This window comes from Colletotrichum spaethianum, assembly GCF_022836535.1.
Source record: "Colletotrichum spaethianum MAFF 239500 DNA, contig01, whole genome shotgun sequence".
Lineage (NCBI taxonomy): Eukaryota > Fungi > Ascomycota > Sordariomycetes > Glomerellales > Glomerellaceae > Colletotrichum > Colletotrichum spaethianum.
In genome coordinates this window covers 2,506,015-2,529,878 of record NW_026054771.1, presented here as the reverse complement: position 1 = coordinate 2,529,878, position 23,864 = coordinate 2,506,015, and the positions used below count along the sequence as shown (strand labels likewise).

General features: G+C 51.5%; 3 protein-coding genes across 3 annotated transcripts; 2 read left to right on the top strand and 1 right to left on the bottom strand.

The window, feature by feature from the left end:
• Positions 1 to 189: 189 nt before the first annotated feature.
• Positions 190 to 1,611, bottom strand: ColSpa_00680 (endo-1,4-beta-xylanase 1; the record flags this gene model as incomplete). Its single annotated transcript, XM_049266892.1, has 4 exons — positions 190 to 865; positions 924 to 1,172; positions 1,225 to 1,280; positions 1,360 to 1,611. 4 exons carry the CDS (start codon positions 1,609 to 1,611, stop codon positions 190 to 192), a joined length of 1,233 nt encoding a protein of 410 aa, XP_049122849.1.
• A 4,506-nt stretch (positions 1,612 to 6,117) lies between these two features.
• ColSpa_00679 (uncharacterized protein) lies at positions 6,118 to 6,556 on the top strand (the record flags this gene model as incomplete). Its single annotated transcript, XM_049266891.1, has 2 exons — positions 6,118 to 6,186; positions 6,224 to 6,556. 2 exons carry the CDS (start codon positions 6,118 to 6,120, stop codon positions 6,554 to 6,556), a joined length of 402 nt encoding a protein of 133 aa, XP_049122848.1.
• A 4,749-nt stretch (positions 6,557 to 11,305) lies between these two features.
• ColSpa_00678 (uncharacterized protein) lies at positions 11,306 to 12,083 on the top strand (the record flags this gene model as incomplete). The annotated part of the gene is made up of 3 exons (XM_049266890.1): positions 11,306 to 11,309; positions 11,365 to 11,725; positions 11,783 to 12,083. The coding sequence occupies 3 exons, from the start codon at positions 11,306 to 11,308 to the stop codon at positions 12,081 to 12,083; spliced, it is 666 nt and encodes a 221-aa protein (XP_049122847.1).
• Positions 12,084 to 23,864: the final 11,781 nt, after the last annotated feature.

Sequence of the window (23,864 nt, the reverse complement as noted above, 5' to 3'; positions counted from 1 at the left end):
GGGGATGAACAAATTGTCTTGAAGAGTAAGTAGGATGAAGGGACATAACAAATCTACATTTATCATGCTCAACTGCCTGAACATCATCCTTCTTGATTACATTCCCTGCCTCCAAACCAGGTCTTACGTGTCCGTTTGGTGTTTTATTCCCTTGGTACCAGGAAAAAGATGCTAACAAACCAGAGCAGTCTACAGGCATTGGCTGTACCACGCGTTGACATAAGTGCAGGTGGTGCCGGAGACGCAAGCAAAAGGACCGGGCCAGCCTTGGCCGCCGCACTGGCCGTACTTCTGAGACTGGCCGCCACCAGGAACTGCGGTCGTAGTGGTGGAAGCGGAGCTGGTGGTCAACGTCGTTCCGGGGGCGGGGGCAGTCGTGGTCGACGGGGGCGGGGAACCACCGGTCGCAGCAGCAGCGAGGAGGGAGGACACGGAAGTGTACGCAGGCTTCTTGTTGTAATTAGAGTCCCAAAGTAGGGCATCACCCGCTCCCGAGAAGGTTGAGGGGATCCAGCTGTACTTGTCCGTGAATCCCCAGATGGTCACACCGACGCAGCCAGCGACGTCGAGGCATGAGCCGACAACGTTGGCGTAGTCGTTGCCCTGAGTTGCACTGGCAGCCGAGGAGGCCGGGAGGCTGGAGTGGCGGATGTCGAGCTCAGTGTAGGCAACCTCCAGATTCAGAGCGGTAAAGCGGCGAAGGGCGGTAGCAAGAGCGCTGCGGCTAGGGGTTGAGCCGACAATCAGGTGGCCCTGGAAACCAACACCATCAATAGGGGCGCCAGCTTTCTGGACGATTGTGACAGCCTCGTAAACGCGGTTGGTTTTCGCGCCATTATACTCCAGATTGTAGTCGTTATAGTACCTAGCTAATATCAGTATCCATATGCAATACGTAATAAAGTAGCCCGGTAAGTACTGACAACTTCGTGTTAGGATCAGCGGCCTTGGCTGCTCTGAAAGAAATGGGGAGGAAGTCGGTGCCGAGCACGTTGTAGAAGACACTCTTGCGCCAGCTTCCGTCGTCGTCAGCAGCTTCATTAACAACATCCCAGGCGTAGCACTGGCCCAAGTAATGTTTCATGACATTTGAGATGTGAGTTTCGATGACGGATGTCAGGGTAGCGGCGGTCCACGATCCACTGGAGACCCAACTCGGGAGTTGAGAGTGCCTGGCGTTCGTCAGTCATAGTGTCCAAGACACAAACGTCCAGGCATACCTACCATGTCAGAGTGTGGCATCGCAGAATCTGGCCGTTTGCCTTGGCAATGTTGGGAACCTTCAAGGCGATTATTTGTCAGTTATTAATATGCTAGTGATGCCTGCGCACCTATATAAAATAGGAAGATGCAACTCACGATGTCTGCGTTACTGTAAGAGAACGAGCCCTGGCTTGGCTCGGTGTTTTGCCACTTCTGCCCGTTCTCGGGAACCAAAGAACCGAATTCGTTCTTGTTGTTCACGACAGCTCTGTAGGTAGCATCGTTAACCTGGCCTTCACCGACGGCAGTTCCGAAGTACTTCAGACCAGCGCGGACAGCAAGGGTGTTGAGCTGGGCCGAGACGAGGACGGGGCCCAATAGGACCGCGATAAGCGCCTTGGCGTACATGCTTATAGATTCGGTCAGTAGCCAACTCTCATAGACAACACTGTTCACGTCAGGCGAGTGTTGGAATACAACCGGTGCAATCAATTTTAATTTGAGGCGGAAGAAACGTCAAACTTATAGATGAGCCCTGGATTGTGTCTCGTTGCGATGGTTCGCAGGAGGGCCATGATAAATGGCTTATATCATTTATCCCGGCGCTTTCCATACATCTCGGTACCTCCGTTGTGGGCTAGAGTCTTTGGTTTTGGTATGCGGGAAGCGTCTCCGGTCCATCGGGTCTGGTGATCTCTGCCAATGGCTAGACCAGTCCGGGTTGGTAGCTATCGAATGGTGGCCGCGACAGCTTCCGCGCATCCAGCAACACATACTTCCTGCACCGGCATTCATCCTTTTACCCGGCCTAGTCTATCTCTGCGCTATAGTGATGCCTAAAGGTTTAGGCTAGTTCGCCAAATTCCCCGCGCGAGGTCGGATAGAGCAACAGTAGGAGTGCCGTGGCAGCGTGGCCATATCTGACAAACGACCTTGGCATGCGGAAGCTGCTCCGAGAACTTCTGTGCCTGGGCTAGCGCGATGATGGGAGGGTGGGTACCTGTCTCCATCCTCATCTGAACTTTTTCCAATATGTAATGTGGCGACGCCCCTAATGGGTCGAAGAGAAGAGCACATTACGCACGAGTGGTGGGGATCGCTTGTTGCGCTCAATTCCACTTCAGGCGCAGCGACCAAAATCGCCTAAATTCCCACCAGTAGTGATTGTTCACGGCATACTGGTTCAAAATTTCAGGTTATTCTATCAAATAGTCCAAGTGTTCAACAAACCGTGACCCTTGTAAAAAATTGGCAGCGACCGCCTCAATGTAGTAGTTCCACATTAGCCTGAATAGCTGCACATTATCAGCCCTCCGCCGTTACACTGCATAATGAAGCTGGGCAGAACTGGGCTACCGGAATATTGTCTTCAGCTTGACTTGGACACGGAGGACAACGGCTTGCTCCGAATGCCAAAGACAAAACTTGAGAGGACTTGAGTGCACATTGTATGAGTACGATTGAAAGTTGAGGCTATAAAGGACCAAGATTTGAACGACGCTCCGAAACAGCAACTGTTTAGCTATCTTGTTGCAGAATAGTACCAAGATCAAACGGAATAGGGAATGTAGTGGGTCAATCACGTGTTCGGACTTGGCCCAATCTGCACTCATAGCTATCATGGCGAGAGAAATTATCCCAGATCTTACATTCTTATCGATGCTAAATCCAAATAGCTCAACCTTGATATCCTCAGAAGAGCTTGGACGAACTCCTTACAGCACGGGCGGTCGATAATGCGATAACCACGCTCATATCTTTCGTCGGTGTCTCATCATAGCCATGTTCAGTCGCAGACTAGAACTAGAACCTTTTAGCTAATTGAACGAACTCTGGTTCGAAGATTTCGGTTTTCGATAACTACTTGAAAAGCTCTGGTGTTTCTTTTGCATCTGCTTAGTCAACAATGATAATTGCAAAGGGTGCGCTACTCGCTAACTCAAGAACCAATACTTTATTCCACGTCGCCCACAGTATACCGGACATGGGCTGAATGAGAGCCCCGTTTGTTGGCAGCCTGGCACTCAGGATAAGGCCTTTGTGCTTAATGTCCACTTACATATTGAATCCCAGTTCCCTGTAGCTCTCTATAAGCAGCCCACAGTTTCGAATCGATCACTTTCAATTCGGAGTGTTCGAGTCCGTGGCAAGTAAAATGTTGGCGGCATTCGCCACTTCTCACCGGTGCCTCTTCCACCATCAAAATATTCACCATCTCCATATCAGATTCCGATCTCAACACCATGCTTGTATCTCTCTCGCCTTCCATAATCGAACCACCTGCTTGGGAAAATACGCAACCATCGTACGGGATAACCCACAAGTGGCTAGCTGGTGCTAAAGCTGCTTGGCTTAACCCATTCCCCCGCGAACTCGTTCCAGCACCACAAGCGTGGGTCGAAAACCCATCTCCCAACGTGGTGTTCTATAATGACTATGAGAGAGTAAGTCGCCTTGGAGGCTAGGAGCTCTGGCGGTAGCTTCTAGTGGAGGGGTCGGTCGATGGCTGACGAGAAGACATAGGGTGGTCACTTTCCAGCGCTGGAGGAATCAGAGGCCATGCCAGGTGGACTCGAAGAGTTCATCGCGAAAGTCAAACCAGCAACAAGTGACAAGCCCGTAGAAGAATGACTCATGAATCTTTCCATCACTAGCAACTCGGTACTCAAAATCGGCAGAAGTTTCACATTCTGGCGGATCGCATCAGCTGGGCTAGGTACCCACCTTCAACCCGCAGTTTCTCGGATTCAATGAACCAAGCTCGGCAAAAGCTTCTCTCGGGGATGGCAAGCAACGTAGAAGCTTTCAGTTCGCTTCTAGATGTTTCTGAGTGGCATTGCGAGGAGACTTTGCCAACAAAAAAATGTCTTATTTGTTAGTTTCTCAGACGTACATCCCGTGTTTACAAGCCATGTGGTGGAGGTCATACAACATGTAGTACCGACCCCTGAAGGGCTGAGAGATATTCTCCCAGACTTCTCCGCAGGAGGAAAGTTTATGCGAGGACTCAAATCCTCGGGCGCCTTTCCGAAAACAAGTCGGACTTGGTGTCATGGCAATGGGAGTATTGCGGCAGATCGAAGATGTTCTGATAGAAGAAGCTAGAGTATGGTCTGACTACACTTCTGAGTGGTGTGCGACGATATATGTCTCGGGATTATGAAACTGGGCTCGCTGGTGCGGGTGAAGCGAGGACATCGGCGATGAAGTATGGAAGAATGGCCACTTCCTTGATCAGCCTTTCTTGAAAGGAGTAAAACCTGTTGCATGCTTCCGTTGGTTCGATCTCGGCATTTCCGTTTGAGTACTAGGTCTTCGTCATAACAATGCTTCGAAGAAAAGACGGTATCACAGCATGTGCCATAAGTCTTGACATTCCCCCTTTTCCAGGCTTTTTTCTACCCTCCGCCGATGTAGTCTCACTCTGAAAGCCGGATGAGGCTCTGCACCCATTTTCTTCATCCAGCTACAGGTCCGATGTTGTTGAAGTATGATATTGACTGACTTAAGCATGCCGTGGCACACTCGTAGCCAACGTGTCACCTGGCTTATGGGCCACGGGGATACTTGACGCGTCAGAACGCTCGTGAATGGAAGGATTCGGCTCCCGGCGTATTGTTCGAGATGTGATTGTTTGTATTTCTATCTCCGCTTTCAGTTACTGGTTGTAAAAGGACCTCTCTGACGAAACTGGGCCTACGATACTCTGATATCCACGTCCTCAAATACATTGCTGTTGACCAGAGAAGCCGGGCTTCCAGATCCCCGAAGGAACACTAGCTGATGCAACATGCAATTACCCTTTGTTCTGGTTCCAAGTCGTGCTACCACGGCCAAACAGAGATACGGGTAACTACACGAGATTAGGTGGACCCTAGCTCGCCATTCCTCCGCGGGAAGCGCACCCCACGAATCACGTCTTGTCACGAGACAGGTCGGATGCAAGCCTGCCCGACATCGAGGGGCCGAACCTCTTGAGACTGAATCACGCATGCAGCACGAGTCTCGGGCACAACGAGGTCCAATATTTCTGTCCGACGACAGGAATACGGTTATTCTGATGTGTCCCCAACTCCTGCGTAGACATTGAAACAGAAAAAATGCCGGGTTACCCTGCAGAGTGGTTGGTGTCAGGCCATTCAACGTGGGAAGGTCTCACAAGGGCTTCAAGTCAGCACCGATGGAGTCGGTTCCGAGGGCAAAAGGCCAATGACTGTGCTGTTTACGCCTGGAGCAGCCTTCGACTGGACCGCACCTCTCCGCATCCAACATGACAAACTCTACTATCTGCACCTTGGGTGATATACACACCACGCAGGCAGCCGCTGACTGTAAGCATAGACTTCCTGGTAAATCATCCAGCTAAGGCTGCAACTCGGTGACTTTCTAACTGCAAACCTTTTTAAGGCGCGATACCTTGACGGCGAGAGGTCTAGGGCGAACTTGAAAGCCACCGCTAGCGCAGTGGAACAAGTCAAGTCGCACCTGTGCTTTTGTGCTTGACGACTACTCATGGGACGGACACAAGATAGCCATGCGATGTTACGACACAAGGCCGCTTCGGGGCCCGTTGGGCAATTTCAAACAACGTATGTGCAACTCATGGCGTATTGTGGGCTCATCTGAAGAGGTCGAGTTTGCCATGAACGACTACTCCCCTTGAGGAGGTGAGAATGGGCGGTAATGCTTCTCGGAGGTAAGAGGGTTCATCGGTATGATGAAGGTATAAAGAAAATGAGAGTCTCATGGCGTGGTGATGTGCAGTTCACACTCGTCTTCTCAGGCATTAGCTTGACCAACCAACATCTCATCATCACAGTCGGTAGTCTTTGTTTCCATTCTTAAGAACTAGCAAAGAAAACCATCAAGGCCGACCTCATAAAATCTAGTTTGTCAACACCTTTTACCAATATAATGGCTAAGCAATCCTTCAAGCAGGCCTCCTCGTTCAAGCCGAAAAGTCAAAACAGTCGCCCCTTCACAGTAAAGACCAACGGACTAACATTCTCTCAGGCTCCAGCAGCAAGACCCTAGTGGCCAGAGCCCCTCCTCGAGCGCGGCCCATGGGACCTCCTCAAGCACCGTCCCGGTGGACCGCTCGTGGCAGAACCAGTCGCTCGACCGAAGCCAGACAGCGCCGGGAGGCAGCGGCAGCTACGGTGTCGGGAGGTGGTTGACGGAGCCGTCGTGGCAGGAGCCGTTCAACACCATCGCCGAGGTGCCAGCGGCCGGATCTGCAGCAGGGCCCGGGGGCGGGCGTCAGGGGTCGGGCGCGTCGGCAACGCACGCCACATCCCGGACGCAGCACCGCTGGACCCTGGAGGCGGGTGGAAAGGCGTGCGAGCGAGCCTGAGATCGCTGGGGCTTTCCTCAATCTTTTCGAGCTGTAGCCTCTGCGTTTCCTTTTGTTGGGACGTGTCAATTCATAGACCTGTATGCACCCGCAATAGACGTTTTCTGGGCCCAAAAGTACACTGCTCAGCCTGCTCAGCCGCATCACTGTGGAGATGAAGGGAGGGCCAACCCGTGCACCGACTGTCGGAGGACGGGTGGGCGGGCATGAGTGGCGGGAGCATTAACTAGCTTGGCGATCGGGCTAGTCTGTGGCTCGGGAACATGTCAGTGAATCGGGGTGCAATATGTGACAAACTTTACGAGATGACCCAAGGTAGCTGAGAAGTGCGGTAATGAATCCTTGGGTTTATGCCTCTGCAATAATAGCGGGCAAGGACGACTCGAGCAGCCTGGGCGCACAATCAAGTGTCGCATAAACTTCGCCGTGTTGTTCGTCCGAACAATCGACGCCCAGCTGCACAGCACAGTCTCAACCGTATTTTTCTACCTCCGCCCTACAAGGGCAAACTCGTATCTGCCTTTTTCCCTCTTGGCTCCTCGAGCTCATTCAGGCTATCGATTTCGGACGCATCCGGTTTAGGTGGCCCGCCGAGCCCAACGGCGCAGCTTGGCGCGGCCTTGTCCCAAGCAGAAACGCCAGAAATGGAGAACGTCATGCATGCTTCTTGCATCCATTTACCGCGGGCACCCCGCAGAGAGCCAAGAACACTCGGAGACTCGATGTCTAACGAGAGAGGTTGGGTCAGAAGTCGCGGAATGCTGAGTGATTTGGTCAACGCGATGGACCGGATCAGTGTGGATGGTGATGTGAGAAGCAATAGTCTGTGCGGAGTTTGGGTGATGAATGTGCAAACTGGATATTGGCGAAATTGAAGAGTTGCAGCGAGATCTGTAAGCCGACCGCCAAGGGACAGACTTATTTTTGGCAGTGTGGTTCCCTGGCTCACGTCCTCCCTCGCTGCATAATTCTGTGCCTGCCAGGGTCGCGCGCTCTGGCCTGTCGTGTTGGCGTGGAGAAGGCCATGGGGAGAGGGAGTTTTCCCTCTCTTCCTGTGTTGGACGGAGGGTAACAAGCTTCTTAGGTAAGCAAGCCAAGGTAAGCTGGCGACAAGGTGAGGGAAGGAAGGGAGGGGAGGTCAGCAAAGGTGAGGAAAGTACCCAAGTACCGTCTCGGTCTCGCAGGTTTCTCCCTCGCGTCCACCGTCCCCTATGACGCCTTTTTTCTGGCTCAGTGTCTCTCGCAGGTCAGGGCTGGCTGTTGTCTGTCGTTCCCTGTCGACAAGGAGTAGCAAAAAGCATAAGCATAAAAGCAGAAATGAGACGGTGTGCAATCAGGCCGGCCGCATGACGTCAAGCAAATCTCAAAGAGCCATCTTAGACTTTGCAGCGAAATTAATTGGCAGCCGACAGTAGACACTGTTTTTCCCCGGGTTGAATGAATGAATGGCGTGCGTGCCTTTGGTGTGTGTGCCCGAGGTCCCCCAAGTTTTCCAGCGGCCATTTTAGCGCCGCGCTTGTTTTGGAGTCGATTGCCTGCTGTGCTGTGGGTAGGAAGACTATGCCTGAGACGAGACGGCAGAGAGAAAATCCTTCAAGACCACTACAGCAAATCCATCGCTCAATGCGCACCCGCAACATCCTGACGCAGCCCAGACGCCGTGTTTTGCCTTGAGATTCGCTTCTCCTTCATCGCCGTAGCCCCTTCTCCACGTGGATACGCCTCAGTTTCAGTGTTTCCGACAAGGAGGTCGAGCGGCAGGTAGCTGGGCAGGACTCGGTGGGGATGAAGGGGCATGCTTGCAAGGGAAGACGACGAAGGTCAGGGACGGCCAATGTCATCGAATGATTCGACTGAAGACACTGGAAAGTGTTTGCAGCAAGCAGCCAGCAACAAGCAACAAGCAACAAGCATGCGCTGATCGCTGGATGCGATGCAGGGCCGCTGAGACAGAGAAACGAGCGCTTGGGTCCTCTCGAATCCGCAGCAGCTCTCTCTCACCCTGGAAATTCACCCTTGCTAGGTAATTACCTTAGTGATGGATGGTAAATAATTACAGTGTTCTCTGTCCCTCTGGAACTTCACTCTAGGGGCACGTACCGTTCGATTCATCTGTTCTCGACCAGTCCACCTCGTCGTCCCTGACGAGCGTTGTCCACAGATTGCTGCACAAAGGCTGGTAATCGACGACTGAAAGAGGAATGGCGCGCTCTTCATGAGCCAGCCACCCCCTGCACCATTGCACACTTCCGTCCCCGGCTGTGTCGGGTACACCTCTGGCCCGGTGCCCGCGCTGCCTGTGTTCTCCTGGCGGGGAGACGGGTTGCTACAAGATGGGGAAGGCGGACAGAGGAGGGAGACGCTGTCCCTCTAACAAACGGGCTGGGAGACAAAAAGGCGAGCGAACAGTTTGGAGCCTGGGTTTGGCGCGCCCTGTTGAGCTCGTCGACGCCTCGCTCGACACCTGCGTCACCTGGGCACTCGGCGTCTTTGTCCATTGTATCGGGTTCCCTTGAGCCTTCTTTCGTCTCCTCTCGTCCACAAAGGGACAATCAGCAGTTGACAGGGCAGCAAGCCACGCTCGACGATGGACACGCCCTGCGCCGCAGAGGTGCCGTGGTGTCTTCAATAGCCTAGTCGTTTCTCAGATGGCTGGCTGGCCGCTCGTCTGCCTCTCCCCAGCTCGCGCTCGGCCGGTCCGGCTAGCTCAACTGGCGCCTGCACAGCCCGGCTGGTGCTTCTTCTCTTGTCCAATATCGCCTGCCAGTCACCCAGAGACATGCACCGCATCGTCAGTGTGCCGGTCATCACAGACTCCCGTGTCGTAGATGCATCAGGCTGCAGCGGAGCGAAGAGTCTGGGTGAGATGACGAGCGAGAGATGGCAACGAGAGTGAGATGGAGGATGAACCAGTGCATCAGTACACACGCCGCCAGAGCAAGGGTGAGCAAGGAAGAGATGCAGACAGTACGTACCGGCCGTCCTGAAGGCTCTCGCTCAATCCCACAGCGGCCGTTTCCACCCGTGAGACTTTGCACTCTGGGCAGTGGGAACATGCGACCCGCCTCATCCCCCAACCTAAACCCAAAGATGCAGCCATCCTTGTCCCGTCCTTGACCAGGGACTCTTGGGTGGTTAGGGAGGGGACATGGAACCCCAGACCCAGTTCAGCCAATCTCTGGCCCAGTCGCTGGCCCGTCGACTTGACGAGACTCCGAGAACCCGTGGCTCTCGCAGCGCTTCCCTTGCCATACACGCAGCAGGGCCCCGCTGATCGTACAAGCGCCCCCTCTATCCAGCTGGGCTCTTCCCTTCATGTGCCTTTGTACTAGCCGATCGCTATGGCGTGTGCTAGTCAGTGCTGTCCTCGCTGTCGTGCTGTGGTGTACTGGCTGGCGCTGTTTATTGTGAGTTGTGGAAGGGGGAAGGGGGGTGGGTGGTGGTGGTGGAAGATGCAGGTGCTGTTTAGCCGTTTGCTGGGGCTGGCGGCGCTTCTGCATCGGCAAGCAGCACAACCTGGAAAGGGTACGTGGTCATATGTGTACAGCACAGTGATGTGCAAAGTACCACCCCTGGGTCATGCCATCGCATCGGTGCATCGCCCGTCCTTGGCCCCCGGCTGTCTTACCACGATTTATTGCTTTTTTGCCCTGTCGATTTGTGCCAATCGTCCCTCCGCCCATCGGCCGCCATCCAACTCAGTCATCAATTGCCCATGTCCCTCCTCTTGCCTCCTGACCACCATCGACTTTCTCCCTCTCTCCAACCACGACAAATCGACAAAGTCCCCGAACAACCCATATCCGTTTCTTCTCCCTCATTTCCCCTCCTCCCTCCGTAAACTCGCTCCGTCACCATTCGAGGAGGACCGGGAGTCAGGATCAAACCGAACCTTGCACGCTTCAACCATCCCGACCGACATCGTCGACCTCACACGATTCAACGTAGTCTGCCTCTCGATAGCCGACACTCACTTGGAACACCGCCCCCCGGTGCACGACGTACATACGAACAAGGACCTAACCCAAACTCGGCTCCTCGACGACTCCTTTGGGCCCGCCTTACATACACGAGAACCTCGCCTGCCTCTAATCCCCCGTCCTCCGAAATCCGAACCGAACGAGTATTTGGTGACGAGCTACCGCCCGCGTGATTCACGACCCCTTTAGGCGTTGGACGAAGCCCCTGAGGATCAACGCACACAACCTGCAGACGCGCGGAATTCCGCCCCGTGGGAAAAGCATCAGCACTTGGCTATCTTCCCCCCCCGACGTCAAACGAATATTACGACACTTTGAGGCAGTCCGTGTGCCAGAAGCTGGGACGGCAGCTGGACCTTGCTCAACATCGACCAACTTGGGACGAAATTAGACGCTGCCGAGCGATCACCAAATTTCCCCACGACTCCAAGAACATATTTCGATTGAGAAGACGCACATAATTCGCCGTCACCACTCCACGTTGCGCTTCGCGTTCCTCTTCCGCCGCCAACCAATCTCTGGGCTTGACTCGCTGGATTGTGGCTCAATCTTAATACCCGTACCACCATCTGTGTTTTGGGCCACCCGCAATTAAGAGCAAATACCTGCCCGCGATTGCCTCTGCCGACTCCGCATTCCAACGACCCGTGTTGACTTGCACGTGCGACAACGCACCTACATCACTCGGCCTCCTGTTCCTTTTCTTCCCATATCTCTAGCCTTCAACTCTCCAAGTTTTCCCGGTTGACCCCTCAATAACACCGTCAAAATGTGTAAGTCTCACCCAACAGCCCCGTCACGATGTTGCATGATCTGATCATTGTCCAGCTGGTCTTACGACAACGATTATGCCCTTTGCGGACCTGCCGGCCTGCGCTCAGAAATGCGGTCCGCTATACGATGCCAATGGTGCTTGCGTGCCCCCTGCCGTCCCGGCTGCCGACGCCAACGTCTATGACACCTGCTTCTGCAGTCAGGCAAACCTCCAGCCTTTCAAGACGGCCGCCACCGGTGTATGTGACGCTGCGGGCTGCGATGCCGCCGGCTTCAGCAGTATCCAAGGATGGTACACCTCGTTCTGTAATTCCGTTGCCGGCGGTGCCGCTACTCAGTCATCCTCCGCCGCAGGATCCACATCGACGAGCGGAGCATCAAAAGGATCTTCCAACAGCGGAAACGGTGGCGACTGGTAAGACTTCCAAGTTCATTGTCGATATTCTTCTTGCAGGTCCTAACACCTTTCCAGGCTCTCCAACCACTGGAGATGGGTTGTGATGCTCGTGATCCTCGTCGTCGCTATCGCCGGCATCTGGGTTGGCGCTTGTATCTGGCGTCGGCGCTACCTCCGCCGGAAGGACCGTATGTACGAGCTCGGCAAGCACGCCCACCAGGGCCCCAGCGGCATCATCGCCGGCTCCGGCGTCAACGTCAACCACGCCGGCATCGTCAACTCGCCTGGCCAATTTATGCCTGGGTCCCATCCTGCGGTCTACGATGAGAAGCCCCCCAAGGAGAAGAAGAAGTGGGTCGTCAACCAGCGGACGTAGGCACTGTGATCTCAAAAGACTGGTGACGCAACTGCCCTTCATCATCAACACTCAACGGCTTAACGAGACGGCGTTCAATTTTTTCTTTTGCGGCATTTGGTGTTTGGATATCCACGCACATCGTTTTGGGTAAGACTTGTGCTGTTTTCCTGGTTTTTATTTTATCATCTATAGGCGTACGGCTGGAAACATGGGGCAGCTTCATCGTTGGACACGACAATCATTGGTGGCCAAAATACTTTCACCACGCAATCAAAAAGAGGTAGCATGGATAGGGTCGATGACATTGCTGGGGACCAAAAAGCCCGAACCTGCGCAACAGATGCGCCTCCGCTCTCCTGGCCGGGACTCAAATCGGCCCGGAGAGCGAGAGGCGCTCGCGGTCGGGCTCGGCTTCGTTCAAAATGATAATTATCTTATTTCTGTCCACGACTGTTGAAACGCATGGGCTTTCCGGCTGAGGGAATGTTTTGTTTGGCCGCTGCCAATGACTCGAAATAGGCGTCGGCTGTTAACGTGCGTCATTTTTTCATGACTTTGGTATCCTCCAAACTTGTCATGATCCACACCTGTCCGAGCGGGTTGATCACACTAATTGCCATGTGGGCACCAAGGTCCTGTCTCATTGACACGCGCATGGCGGCTCTCAAGTCTCGGTTTCAAATGAAGTGACAACAAAGAGGCTGACTAGGACTCAAGACTTTGTCATCGTTGTAAGAATGGGCAAGTTGATGCTTAAACACGCCCCCTACCATGTGAGGCTAGTATATGTAGGGGGTTTTCTATTCTTGCTTGACACGACGGCCCGTTCAATTCATCAGCAGAGTCACAATGGCGGTTCATCACGCAACGGCAGCTGTTGACATGCATACTTAGATTTCGAGAGAATTCGTCGCCAAGTCCTTGGTTAAATCATAGCAACCTCACAGTATAACACCCTGAATCACGCCTCTCAAATAAAGGAGTGTGTTGACTGGTGAAGCTATACATCATATGCCGCTGGGCACAGGTCCAGGAGGTTTTGCATACCGAACATGAGAAACAGTGTTTTACCACCGTACATGGAGTATGAAACAAGAGTCCCTCCTCAGAGTCCTGCCCATGCAGTCTGTTGTCTGGACTTGGGCGTCTTCCACATCTGCTTGGTCTCGGTCCTTTGTCGTAGGTAGCCCTGCTCTTTGACATGTGTTGGAGGGCTCGTCAACTATACAACGATGGCTATGTTCCTGCCCGGCGCTATTACGTTTGATGAGTCGAAGGAAGGCTGCCTCGTCTTGATCCGAGTGCCTTTTCATAGATTCTTGGAAACGTATCCGGCCAGATGAGGTCGGGCAAAAAAGGTGTTCCAGTCTATCATCCTGAGTTCAAAGCCAAAGCCCAAAGGTCCATTTATACCGCCTTCGTCGTTTTTGTCCTCACAAATCCCAGGTTTTTTTTAACTTTTTTTCGATTTCCACCCTTTGGTGTAAGCATCTACGTAGTTGAATCACGTATCATCAACAGAGAGTAGCAGATGTGGACTCACCTCTTTGTTGGTCTACAGAACGCCATTGACAGATTGTGGGCTCACATGTATTAATGTGTGCGAGTGTAGAAGGGGCACGACAAGGTAGAGGTAGCTTCCATCTGACTCTTGGAAACAATATCAGTGTGTAGCTTTCTGTACAAGACGATTGTCCAAGTCTCCGTCCGATCTCAGGCTGCCATCCAGTAGACGCCAGAAGAAATCATTGGGCCCGCATCCGCTTGGCAATAACTTCGTGGCATCCTTATTGCCTGAGTTCCAAGTCAATCCCGCCTTTCTGGTGAGAAATGACGACCAAGTGGTGGTTCGAAAGGACTTCCACCTCATTTGGTTTCCCTGACAAATGGTAAGCTATGCGCGTTGGCACCAGATCAAGAAACAATGCCCTGAAAGAACAGAAGTTGCCTTGCGGCAAGAGTCTGATGCCGTTAGTGTTCATGAGAGCTGCCTTCGATTTTGGAGTTTGCGCAAGGCGGTCATGCCGAAGCCCTCAGGCAACGAAACGGATAAAGGACCATTGGCAGCTATGTTGAGAAAAGAGAAGGCCTGCATCGCATGTGATCCCTCAATTGACGAGCGTTGTTGGAGACAACGTTTTCGAATCGGCCGTCGAAACATGGAATGTTTGATTTCTAGAGTTTCTTTCAGCTTTCCTGCATGGGGCATATAAATGCTCTCATTGGCGTTGAGCGTGGGAGAATGCAATGACCGCTGCGTAAGCTTGCAGTTAGAAAAGGAAGCACCATTCACCGTAAGTCTTCTTCACCCACGGAATGAGCTGTGCATGCCGGAGAACATGTTTCAAGAGCACCGCCTCCCAGTTGAAAGTGCTGAAAAACTCTTTCAATATGTCAGGCATCGAATGAAAATCCCAGTTTTGGAAACAGCGGTGTACTAGACTGACGCGGGCCACTTAACGTTTTACTTCATGATTATTCCTGACTACCTACCTACTCTATATTTTAGGACGTAATGCATTCTTTAGTAAGCCAGTGCTCTGACTCGTACTTTTATGTTACTCCATTAAACCTGTAACCTTTTGTACCTCTATTTGCCTTTGATTTGGGTATGATTAGAGTCTAACCACGCTTCAATCACCTAGGCTTTCAAGCAGCACATAGCCTTATTTGTGTTAAAAACTGTTTTAGATGCCTTAAAAACCTCTTGGCTCAAGTTCTAATCATATGAAGATTTATTATTACTATGAATGTCCTCCGTTGGTTATCGTAAAAACAACCATTCCAGTCCATCAGTCTTTCAACGGCTGGCTCAATTACTCCACGCTTGAAATCTAAAATGCTCTCGGGAGGCATTTAGCCCAATATCAATGCTTTTGACGATGGATCTTCTAGCATGTCAAAGTTGTGCCTTGGTTTAGAAGCGGCTACAGAGGTTCGAAGGGACTCTGCTGTTCAAGACCTTTGAAGGGACCAGAAGCTCACATAGATTTTGCTAACCAGAAGCCAAATACCTAGTCTGCCTAACTGACTCATTTGATGACGGAGGCATCTGTCGCATATGGAGAAACCCTCCATAACAAGCCAGGGTTGGGTTGGTTACATACCTGTGCACACCCACAATTATACACAGTTTGACATCGGTCAGCTTACACCTCTTGGATATATAAATGTACCCATGCAGTCTATTGGTTAAGGAAGATTGTGCTGGGGAATCAGTGTGGAACGCCCGGCTATTTGCGCACGGCTACATCACGAGGCTTCGGTGTAAGCAGGAATCCCCGTTCTTTCTGCACTATTGTGCGTTATCTGTGCATCTGTGCTTGCGGCACACCATATTTTAGAAAGGCTTCAGGTTGAGACGGGGCATTGAGCGCGGTCCGCCTGGGTCGCTGACTTCCTCCAATGGCCTTTCAACTTCTTCTAGTATGGTGTCCGGCCCTCTGATGCTAATTACATCGCATTGCCAATTTTGTCTTGATATCGACCGAGCAATTATCCACAATAACTAAGAGGCACAAACTTTCCTTGATTCTTACCTCTCGACGGTAACTCTGTTACTTGAGAACAAATCTCCAAAAGTGGCGCTTAGCCCAGGCTGAAATACATCATGTTTATCTGTCAACTGCTCATACCAGATCTGCCAGCCTGAGAGTTGTTGGGATGCATACTAAATAACAAAAACATCACACCGCTTTATCATCCAAGAAGAATCTTGAGAAAGGAAGATCGATGTTTCAAACCCAAGCCCCAGTTTGTTAGTCACAAACATGCTTATCAAACGGTCTTAGAATACTAGACATGTCAAGCAGCTGCTTCAGGACGCAAGCAGCCAGGCTCTAGGTCTCCTCAAAGCAGGCTTCAAATCTTGGAGTGTTGAATGAATGGCACACAGTTTACAAACATCAGTCTTGTTTATTCTCTATATCTTAACAAATCCCTTTGATATGAACTTGAACAATTCACATGGAAGGTCTGGAGACAGAGCATCTAGGCTGTGTATCGCGACGTAATCATCAATTATATAATGAGTTGCGGAATGAAATTGTTAATGTGTAGCAGTGCGGAGCTGGACGTTATTTACCATAAGAATTGAAAAACTAATAATTGATGGCTCATTAGTGTAGATGGGGATCCTCAATTATCGTCACTAAACGTGGACTATGTTCGCGACTTTGCACCGTATCAAGATGAAGATCGTGGAGTGATGATTGCAAAGTCTCTTGTATCGCATGCGAATCACTCAGCCCAAGATGTGCCGATGTTGGCCTGAGATACGCCTTATACTGCCTGGGCGTGAGTCACTGTACAGCCGTTGAAGGCAGGCATCTTGAAGGCATGCATCTACTCAAAACGTGATTTACGATGTGTTTTTTCAGGCTCACCAGCCGACAAGGCTCCATCCTCCGGCCAAGGTGCTATTTAGATAACTACAAAGGTTCTTTTCTTGATGCAGTCGAATTTTGCGAGGCAATCCAATGCTGCATCCGGCTTGTTTGGTGTCATGTGTGTAGCGGTGGGTGTCTTGCCTTGTCGGGCAAGCAAGTCAGGCTACCTTAGCCCAGTGCACCGATGTGCACACTCCTACACAAACATGCGTCAGCTGAACCTTGGAATGCGCCTCTCAAAACGGTGTGTTCGCATCTGCCATTCAAATGTAAAAGACTTTTAAGGGCCTCGTTGCCCCACTCAGATCTGGTTCCTGCATAGCCATTCTGACCATTTCTTTCCGCCATCATTGCTGTCGCACAAAATGAAGCTTCTCAACGCTGGAAACCGAGAGCTAGAGTCGTTCGACTTTCCTCCTCCGTTCCCATATGCCATCCTCTCGCATGTGTACTCCTCCCCTGGACATGACGAATGGTTTTCATACGACTCGGCCGAGTCGCCTGAAACAAACCGGCATACCATTATCAACAGAGCATGTCTTCTTGCACTCCAGAATGGATTGGATTTTGTCTGGATCGATTCTGTATGCATCAACAAACAGTCAAGTGCAGAGGTTTCCGAGACCATAAATTCCTTATGGCACTATTTCCAAGCAGCGGCCTTATGCTTGGCCTACCTGTTCGATCTACCATGCGAAATTTCCCACCCTTGCGTAGAGACGTGGAAACGGTCTTTATTCTGGTCCCGAGCCTGGACCCTCCAAGAGTTGTTAATATCCCCAAGAATCAACTTTTATGATTCAAAGTGGCACTTCAGAGGAGAAAGCCTTTCGGACACATTTTCGTCTTTACTGTCACGAATTATGGGAATCGGCGAGGACATTCTAGCCAAGAGAAACGCTATTTACAGTACGTCGATTGCACGAAGAATGTCATGGGCAGTAGGACGAGGAGGCTCTTATGACGAAGATTTGTCATATGCTCTTATAGGTATTTTCGGCATCCGCATGCCCATCGTTTATGGCGAAGGAAAAGAGGTGGCGTTTCGACGTCTTCAGGAGGAAATTCTGAAGTCAACCAACGATATGTCCTTGTTCGCCTGGACCAGCTCGGAAGACACGTCACCGCGAGGGGTATTTGCCAGGTCAATTGAAGAATTCGAGGGATTTGGCCACTCAGAACTTGCCTCCGCGCCTTTTCAACTGGACGGTTTCGCTGCGTTGACCAACCGGGGTGTTTTGATACAAGGCACATGTTCGAGGCGGGATCAGGACATTTTCCTCGATCTTGGAATGCGACGAAAAGAGCCTGATCATACTAAGCGATGCGGTATTTTGATCCGAGGAAAGCCTGGCGGGATTTTCTCCCGCGTATCGTCGAGCATGACACAAATGGCACTGATAGAGGAGCCCACCACCACTATCCGAGTCATAATTGAATCCGGAGACATCAACACCGTTATGAACCATAACAATCGAGGGCCTGTCCCCATAGGGTGGCATATGGCGTCTCAACAAAGGGCTTTGATCGACTGCATACAGCCATCCATGAGCAAAAGAAAACCTGAGGGCAACTTTTTCACCGAATACAATCATCAAACGTTTTGCGATCCTCCGCATACACCCAACACTGCCGGCGGTTCCGTGTTGGCCAAAGATGCCAATCTCGATTGGGTGCAGGTGGGAAAGCCCTTGATATGCTCGGACCGCGAAGGTTCACAGCTAGAGCCGAATCAAGATACGATGGGAGGAACTGGCCGTGAAGCAATAGGTGGTTCTGTACAACAAAGCACGTACGCCTTAATATCAACTTCTGACTTGAGGGCATCTAATGAAAACGCTACGGAGAGCGACATTAGCTTCACAAAGATCGCAACCACGACCTTCTCAGACCGGTGCTCATCGAGTAAGGTTACCTATACAAATGAACCTACATTTGTCAGGCGTCTAGCCCAGCAGGTTCTACAACATTTCCGGAATGCTCGCCATATAGCCGCTCACGAGACTGAAAGGCAGAAGTTACGAGGGAAGAGAGCGCCAAATGGTTCTCGGAAGCACGGGAGATACGCCACACAACGAAAAGCCATTCTCACTCAATCTACAGAGTTTGCGTGCCCCTTCTTTGTTGCAAAGCCCCTGGAACATCTTGCCTGTCTGAAAAGCAATGGCTTGAACACGATGTCAGAAGTCAGAGACCATCTCTGGAGAGCACACCGTCTACCTTATCACTGCCCTGTTTGCATTCGGCCCTTCGTCTCTGCTGCTGAACGAGACAAACACATTATCAAACGTGACTGTGACATCAAAGATTATCCAACTTTTTGCGGCGTCACGAAGGATCAGGACGATCTTATTTCACGCACCCGGAAGATTCCAAGTCGCAAGAAGCAATGGTTTGCAATATGGAAGATCCTGTTTGCCGAAGAAAGGCAACGTCCGAAATCGTCCTATTTGACCGACACAATTGGTTCTGAGGTATGTCATTTCAGGGCCTTTTATAAAATTCGAGGTTTGGCTTTGATAAGGTGCTACGTTGAGGAGCTAAGAGAATCGACCGGGAAAGTCGCCGTGGCAGCAGGAGAGATGGCGGGACTTCACGCAACAGTACTCGGGGAAGTGATCAATATCTTTTTGGATGGAATATTGCACAATCCCAATGTAAATAGCTGCATAGATCGTTGACCCTGAAGATAAAAGCTGGGCGATAAGGGGCAAAGGTGATGCAATGGCAATAGAAGTAGCACGCCTACACAGCCTGAGCTACGTTCGTGGCGTAGCATCTAAAGAACACGGCTGTGAAATGCGGTTGCATCCCTACAGTGTCTCTCTCAAGGCATATGTGTATATATCGTTCAAGTTGTCCGAGACCCTTCATATGTAGTCATCTCGGACCGTGATGGCCTACTCAGAATTGAACTCACGCCGTCTATAGGATCATGTCGTCCATTTTGATGGAGGACAGGTTCTTGGGTGTAAGATATATTTGTTCTTCACGGTAAGTTGGGCCAGCCTAAAACGCCACTCGTATCCAGTAGGACATACCAAAAAGATTAATATGTAAGGCATCCTCGCCATCACTTTTAGGATGGAAAATATGGAAGGGACTCACAGACGTCAATTGCTCTGTGCAGTTTCACTAAATCAAGCTACATGTATACTACGGTAAGTGCAATGGCCTTGTAGCTCAAGTAGGCATCATACCATGAAGAGAAGATTGACAAGATCCCGTCATTTCTCCAGCGCTGAGTGACAGACATCTCTATGTTTTGTCTTAAACTAGTTTTCAAAAGTTCAGTTTTGACTCGACGTGTCATCTTGTCACTGACCTTCCATCTTTCTCAGTCTTCAAGAGTGTATGAGACACGGATAGTGTGTTGGAGCCTGATGTCGGGAGGTAGACCTGCGCTGTGGTGGAACATATGCCCCCGTCATCACCCTGTGGAACACTCACTTTTGCGAGTTCGCCCAAAAGCCGCAGTAAATGATGGTTATCGGACGTCCCAAATGGAGGGGATGATCCCAGATGGGTCTGGTCTGTCCCGGTTACCATATCTGTCGGAGATTGAGCATTCTCGATAGAGGACAAGACCTTGGAACCGTTCTTCTGCCACAAGTCGCAGACAGTGTAGATGACTTCTTCAACTCCGCTTTTAAGAAATGGCGAGTCCGGAATCGGTTGCGCAGGGAACAGAATATCCCAGATGCTGTACCAGGAATGCTCTTCTCCTCTAGAGCCGCCGTTCATTCTCTTTAGGAGTTCGACTTTCTGATCCTCTGAGATGCCTTCAGCAATTGCATCAGCCTGGGAATTGGACCCAATATGGCATTGCTGAGCATTAACATGGGCTGTACACTTTTCTTTATCCCGGAATCCCTCACAGCAGCCTCTGCAATGAAATCGATGTTTTCGAAGAAGGTGTTGCTTCACATCCTTTACCCGCTTCAAATGGAAGCGAGCACAGTGTAGGTGGCCGACTCGGTCAAACTTGTAGAAAGGACAAGCGAGCCTTTTGCTCGGTGACCCTTCCTCCTCCTCCTCCTCCTCATCCTTCTCCCCCTCTGCTGCCCCTTTAGAATCCTGTGGAATTTGGTCTTTCCATTTTGGCTTACTTGAGTTTCCATATCTGGAAGGGTTTGCTTGACATCTCGTGCGTTTTCGATTTCTGGGACTAGCTGGATCGGCCATCACATCATGATGTGACCGAGTCGTCCTGCGGAAAGGACCCGCGTCGGTGAACTTTGGCCTAAACGATTCGACGTCAAACTTGAGGATGCTGCCCGTTTCGTTCCTTGTTTGTTCGTTGTTGGTCGATCGCATTGATGCCGGGGCAGAGCTAGCTTGGACAAGATCTAGCTCAGGCTGATTTTGCGCATCTACCACTGGCCTACATTAGTATAGTTCGACAAAACAGTCCAAAGAAGAATTTACCCTGGAAACCACCCTGTGAAGCCTGATAGTTGCAGCTTTGCCCATGCATGATTGGAAACTGCAGAGGTTGGTATGCTACAGGCTCGGGATACAACCCACTGAGCACATTTGCGGAATAGTCCGATGGGAGGGCAGAAGCACCCAATGCAACGTCCACTTGCGGCAAGAGTATCCATCCATCATAAGATGTGCTTCGGGATGGCGTTCCTATGTTGGTCTTTAGTGGATGTGTAGAAATTGTCCTGGACTGCCCATTCTCACCAGGATAATCGGGGTCCTGGTGGTTACCAGCAGGCGAGAACCAAGGCCAGGATGTGTCAAGGTCTTCCCAATATGACGTGGAAGGGAGTGGAACATAATCATAAGAGTCGGACAGCTCGAGGCTCTCTTCAAGATCGCCCTGGCCCTCTTGGTCCGCAAATGATGGCCATTGGAGCCCAGGATCCATGTCAATGCCCTTGGGCTGTTGGAAATCAAAGATGGGCTGCGGTATGGGAATCTGCATGAGATCCTATTGCTGTAAATCACGATGTACGTTTTCCCAAGCCGGGCATAGACTCGAAAGTCCTCAGTTAGCAATGGCGTGAGGAATCTCGAAACTTATAATCAGCCCTTTTCCCAGCTTAGGATTCATTGGTATGAAATCTAGACCATCAATTCCTCGTCACGCATGCCGGCGCCGCATAAGTACCACGCTTTGTCCGACATGTTGCACATGTGACGTACTGGGTTGCGACCAGGTTCTCCGCTAAGAGGGGGGGGGGGGGACAGAATCCCTGGCTGCGCAGTCTCAGATGGGCGAACCCTAGCCAGATTTGAGCGCTTCGCCGGATTAATAGGCATAGTCGGTGTCAACTTAGTGCCCAGCAAGTGCTCAACCACACCGTCTTAGTGGAGGAACCAATGGTACGCCCCTAGTGTACCAAGGCTCTGGATTGCAGGAAATCACGATTTGAACTGAACAACCAACGTGTGAATGGTGTGCTGCATTCATTTCCTCGCTGCCTGTTTCCATGTCCGTTCAAAGTCCTCGATAACTGATTGCATTTTCTCCCGTCTGCCAATGGTTTGTGGTCGACCCTGGGTCGCGAGCGGAGTTGGTGGTTGTTCCTTCATCCAAGCGTCGAGTCGGGTGGCTCGCACGGCTTTGCTATCCTTGTTTGACCTGTCAACAGTGAGCACATCGCAAAGGGGTGGGGGGTATCGGGCACTGGCACCCACTCCGTAACTCCAGTACGGAGGGATTGTGAATCGTAGCTCGGCATCTCGACTGGTACTTGGCCTAGCCGTATCTTCAATGGCGACCAACCCGCGATTTGAACTATAGTAAATACTCGAGAAGTCTAAGAACCATGTCATGCTTCTGTTTAAATGATTTCTCTCCATCGTTCCTATTCTCCTCAAAGAGCCGATATCCTAGGTTCTCTCATCGTTACCCGGTTCTATCAACCACAGCGCGAATGTGCGCAACTGGATGCGACTTCTAGAGCAGCTGCGCTATTCACCCCAGCTGTGTGATGTGTGTGTGGCCCGACGAACAGCAAGAATGGTTTGCCTCGGGGTCGCGCACATCAGAATGAATCCTGGGCGTGTCTTTAGTACGTGTTGCGCATTCCAGCACTGCGCAAACGAGCAGTTGCGCGCGAGAGCGTGTGAGGCGGCACGCTCGTCGCGCGCAGTTGCTCGCAAGTGACGTAGGTACAGAGCGCAGGGGATCAAAGTAGAAAATGTCCTGCAGCACCGCTTGTCCGGGTAAGAAGACTGGCGGCTTTTGGGTCTGTCTTGGCGCAAGGCAACGTCTTGTCTCGCACATGGGCCTTGAGTGGCTAAGATGGATGGATGCCTTGACAGGTTGGCAAATCAGACGACTGACTGGGAGGTCGCATCAAGGGAGAAGAGAGATTGTTGGATGAACCGGGCAGATGTGCGGCTCTGGGATACCACATGCGCGGCGCAGCGCCTACATAGCGCAAGGAACCTAGTAATACAGTATGCCTCCGAGTGCGCCCCCCAGTAAACCTGCAATGGCGGTGGTGCTCATCCATACAACAAGTGTCGGCTGGGTTGAGGCGCAATCCAGCTGCTCGCAAGAGAAGAAGAGCCTCATCAGAGGCCATCACCGAAAGAGATATCGTTGACCAAGAAGTGGAAAGGCAACCACACTAAGAAGAGAGAGTCGGTTTAGGACGGATCGTCGCTGAAGCCATTTGCTTTTCTCTCGGACACCTGAAGCAATTGAGTTCTTCCCCTCCTTTCTACTTCATCTATCGTCACTGCGCACATCACAACATATATCCTTCAGACGGTTGCAGCCAACAGTCCTTTCACAGCCTTAAAGCCTACCGTTTCACTTCCAGCCAACTCTCCCCGATGACTCCCTTACTGAGGCTGTCGGGTGGCTTAATCTTGTCCTCGGACACTATAGCCAGCCGGCGACAAACCTTGGAGGGGAGCAGCTGGGGCAGCTTGAACCATTGGGCACTCTCCTCTTCCCTAGTCGATATTTGTTTCAACGCCGCCGACACTCTGAGGAGCTGCCCACCTCTCCTTGACTCTTTGTTTGGTTCTCTCCAGAACCCATCGCACCGTATCAACATTGCCCACGTCGAATTCTCTTCTGCCGGCGTCGCAGTCCTGCAAACTCCATTCGATCAATTTACTCATTCCTTGTTGCAGCATGCTCAACCACCAGTCGTTGATCCCAGCTATTTTGAGCATCGGCCACATGGCTTCCTCCACGGCCTGTTAACGTGCAACCTCCTCACTGCCTGCGGCACCAGTCTTTCGCTTCTCAGGCCGTTTGCTGCTACTCTGTTTGTCAACTGGGTGCCGGCAGCTCCCTGCTTGTACCAGCATCGGAAATCCCTGAACACAGACCGGGTGTCTCCCTACTGGTTACCAATCAGGAACCTGTTCGCTCATCCGCCGATTCCCCAACTCCTTCGAGGATTCATCACCAAAAATAAGCACTACCTGGTGCAGC